The 4,662-nt window shown below is 43.5% G+C and overlaps 1 protein-coding gene across 1 annotated transcript in view; it reads right to left on the reverse strand.

Annotated features, from left to right (window-relative positions):
- LOC132958121 (GTPase IMAP family member GIMD1-like) overlaps positions 1 to 4,297 on the reverse strand; it is a 7,964-nt gene extending 3,667 nt beyond the window's left edge. Inside the window, exons 1-2 of the mRNA XM_061030744.1 lie at positions 4,183 to 4,297; positions 295 to 457 (exon numbers count right to left, since the gene is read on the reverse strand). Coding sequence (XP_060886727.1) covers positions 295 to 457 — 163 coding nt within the window. The 5' untranslated portion in view covers positions 4,183 to 4,297. The remainder of the gene's footprint in view (positions 1 to 294; positions 458 to 4,182) is intronic.
- Positions 4,298 to 4,662: the final 365 nt, after the last annotated feature.

Below are 4,662 nucleotides of genomic sequence, written 5' to 3' on the forward strand. Positions count from 1 at the left end.
CTGCAGACATTTGAATTGATTCATATTCTTATTTGATCACAATCTAAAAGTTACACGAGCCTGTTTGTGTCAGGAAAAGAACAACATAGATAAAGGTTAGACATGACAATAAAATGAAAGTCATGATATCGTGATAGAAGATTGATACAAAATGTAATGGTCAGGGTCCGTGTCCATTGAGCCCCTCTCTCTCTGGAGCTTTTTGTTAAAAGTTAACTGTGGGTGCCAAATGTGAAGATTCAACAGGTAAAACTTTCAAACGTGTTATTTCTTTGAATCTGTACGACCACTGACCAATCAGAGCATTCCCCACAGAGCTCCTCCCACTCTGCTTGCCTCCTACCAACAGCAGGTTCAAGGACAGCACGTTCCCCTCGCCAACACCGTGACGATCCAAACCGCTGAGCACTCCGTAACATCTGTTGCCATGGCGACTTTGTTCCGTGAGGAGAGCCATCTGTTTTTCGATAAAGAATTATATTTTATGTCATTTAGAGTTTTTGTGAGTAACACATTTTTTATCTTTTTGTTTGTTTAATAGACCCTTTTAACGCCGACGTCCCGATGATGTCACAGTTTTAGCTGGAGGCTAAATGAATCACTGCAGTGAGCGTAGTTGGCAACAAATGAGTCTTAAAATGTTTTCTCATTGTGTTGTTGGGCGCCAGAATAGAAGGAGTAATAACAGTGATGTCTCCTAACTGAAAATCTACCTTCAACAACACGTAACATGTTGCCAACCTCATGACCTCATCTTCCATCCATACAGGACCTCTACCTTCAACAACACGTAACATGTTACCAACCTCATGACCTCATCTTCCATCCATACAGGACCTCTACCTTCAACAACACGTAACATGTCACCAACCTCATGACCTCATCTTCCATCCATACAGGACCTCTACCTTCAACAACACGTAACATGTTACCAACCTCATGACCTCATCTTCCATCCATACAGGACCTCTACCTTCAACAACACGTAACATGTCACCAACCTCATGACCTCATCTTCCATCCATACAGGACCTCTACCTTCAACAACACGTAACATGTTACCAACCTCATGACCTCATCTTCCATCCATACAGGACCTCTACCTTCAACAACACGTAACATGTCACCAACCTCATGACCTCATCTTCCATCCATACAGGACCTCTACCTTCAACAACACGTAACATTACCAACCTCATGACCTCATCTTCCATCCATACAGGACCTCTACCTTCAACAACACGTAACATGTTACCAACCTCATGACCTCATCTTCCATCCATACAGGACCTCTACCTTCAACAACACGTAACATGTCACCAACCTCATGACCTCATCTTCCATCCATACAGGACCTCTACCTTCAACAACACGTAACATGTCACCAACCTCATGACCTCATCTTCCATCCATACAGGACCTCTACCTTCAACAACACGTAACATGTTACCAACCTCATGACCTCATCTTCCATCCATACAGGACCTCTACCTTCAACAACACGTAACATGTTACCAACCTCATGACCTCATCTTCCATCCATACAGGACCTCTACCTTCAACAACACGTAACATGTCACCAACCTCATGACCTCATCTTCCATCCATACAGGACCTCTACCTTCAACAACACGTAACATGTTACCAACCTCATGACCTCATCTTCCATCCATACAGGACCTCTACCTTCAACAACACGTAACATGTTACCAACCTCATGACCTCATCTTCCATCCATACAGGACCTCTACCTTCAACAACACGTAACATGTCACCAACCTCATGACCTCATCTTCCATCCATACAAGACCTCTACCTTCAACAACACGTAACATGTCACCAACCTCATGACCTCATCTTCCATCCATACAGGACCTCTACCTTCAACAACACGTAACATGTTACCAACCTCATGACCTCATCTTCCATCCATACAGGACCTCTACCTTCAACAACACGTAACATTACCAACCTCATGACCTCATCTTCCATCCATACAGGACCTCTACCTTCAACAACACGTAACATGTTACCAACCTCATGACCTCATCTTCCATCCATACAGGACCTCTACCTTCAACAACACGTAACATTACCAACCTCATGACCTCATCTTCCATCCATACAGGACCTCTACCTTCAACAACACGTAACATGTTACCAACCTCATGACCTCATCTTCCATCCATACAGGACCTCTACCTTCAACAACACGTAACATGTTACCAACCTCATGACCTCATCTTCCATCCATACAGGACCTCTACCTTCAACAACACGTAACATGTCACCAACCTCATGACCTCATCTTCCATCCATACAGGACCTCTACCTTCAACAACACGTAACATTACCAACCTCATGACCTCATCTTCCATCCATACAGGACCTCTACCTTCAACAACACGTAACATTACCAACCTCATGACCTCATCTTCCATCCATACAGGACCTCTACCTTCAACAACACGTAACATGTCACCAACCTCATGACCTCATCTTCCATCCATACAGGACCTCTACCTTCAACAACACGTAACATGTTACCAACCTCATGACCTCATCTTCCATCCATACAAGACCTCTACCTTCAACAACACGTAACATGTCACCAACCTCATGACCTCATCTTCCATCCATACAGGACCTCTACCTTCAACAACACGTAACATGTTACCAACCTCATGACCTCATCTTCCATCCATACAGGACCTCTACCTTCAACAACACGTAACATTACCAACCTCATGACCTCATCTTCCATCCATACAGGACCTCTACCTTCAACAACACGTAACATGTCACCAACCTCATGACCTCATCTTCCATCCATACAGGACCTCTACCTTCAACAACACGTAACATTACCAACCTCATGACCTCATCTTCCATCCATACAGGACCTCTACCTTCAACAACACGTAACATGTCACCAACCTCATGACCTCATCTTCCATCCATACAGGACCTCTATACTCGGAGATGTTGGAGAAAAGCACGGACCATTCTCAGGGACCACAGCCACAAACTGTTCACTCTGCGACCGTCAGGCAGACGGAGCATCAGGACAAGAACCACCCGGCTCAAGAACAGCTTCTTTCCGAGCACCACAAGCCCCTTGAACTCCTAAACCCTAAACCCTTAGATCCTGCCCCCACCCCCCCCCACACACACACACACACACACAATATTTTTGCACACACAAGCATACTACTGCACACTGTATGCCACTGCACTACACAGATACTTTACTTTATTGTTATAGATATATATTCTGTACATACATATTTATATTCTGTACATATATTCTAGTTTTTTTGTTTTTTTTTAAGATTTATTTTTGGGCTTTTTGTGCCTTTAATGTAGAGATAGGACAGTGGATAGAATCGGAAATCAGGGAGAGAGAGGGAGAGAGAGAGAGAGGGGAATGACATGCGGGAAAGGAGCCACAGGCTGGATTCGAACCTGGGCCGCCCGCTTTGAAGACCACAGGCCTCCATACATAAAAATCATAATAATAATACATTTAATTTGTAATGCACTTTACATTTTTGCAAAAAAATCTCAAAGTGCTACAGGAAGAAAAATAAAATAGAAATAAAAACAAATTTAATCAACTAAGCAACTAACAAAACTAAAAGCACAAGCAGAAGGCTTCATGGGGTGCGCGCACTAACCACTGATCCACCAGCGCCCCAAACTTTTGGTTCTTAATTGCACTGTACGTTGTTACTCTATCTTCTATACTATTTTTTATTTTTTGCATTGTTCAGGAGAGCTTGGAACACAAACATTTCATTACCAGCTATGACTGCTTTGCCTTGTTATGTTGTGCATTTGACTAATAAAGATAACTTGAACTTGAGCTAACAGAGCTAACAGAGCTAACAGAGCTAACAGAGCGTGTGGCTAACGGTTGTTTAACGTGTTGCTGCTTCATTTCATGTGAACCTGAACAGTCACACTGATATCAGTTGTGTAGTGAGGCTGACTTTCAGATATACGCTGTAGGCTCTCTACATACTCAGCCATGCAAGCACGGGTCACTGTCATGATGTAACTGTTTGCTCTATTGATAGTGACGCCGTGTACGTGGCGGTCTGCTGTCCTCGCTGTTGGTTATTTATTATTATAACTGATTATTAAAGTATGAGACGTCTAAACAGAATCTAAATGTCTTACCTGTTTTGTCGTCCCAGGAGCGGCAGATATGGACACAACCTCACCTGTGCTGATCAATAATGGATGTTTTGTGTGTGTGTGTGTGTGTGTGTGTGTGTGTGTGTGTGTGAGTGTGTGTGTGTGTATGTGTGTGTGAGTGTGTGTGTGTGTGTGTGTGTGTGTGTGTGTATGTGTGTGTGTGTGTGTGTGTGTGTGTGTCTCTGTGTGTCTGTGTGTCTGTGTGTGTCTGTGTGTGTGTGTGTGTCTCTGTGTGTGTGTGTGTGTGTGTGTGTGTGTCTCTGTGTGTGTGTGTGTGTGTGTGTGTGTGTGTGTGTATGTGTGTGTGTGTGTATGTGTGTGTGTGTGTGTGTATGTGTGTGTGTGTGTTAATGAGTAACCAGTCCAGCCGACCTGCTTTCCCTCACTCTGTTTTATTAGGTTATAAAACTGAAGAGCATCCGTGCAGTTTAGATTTAAAGAGACATCTTAAAGGAGAAGTGA

Source organism: Labrus mixtus, chromosome 23, assembly GCF_963584025.1.
Source record: "Labrus mixtus chromosome 23, fLabMix1.1, whole genome shotgun sequence".
Lineage (NCBI taxonomy): Eukaryota > Metazoa > Chordata > Actinopteri > Labriformes > Labridae > Labrus > Labrus mixtus.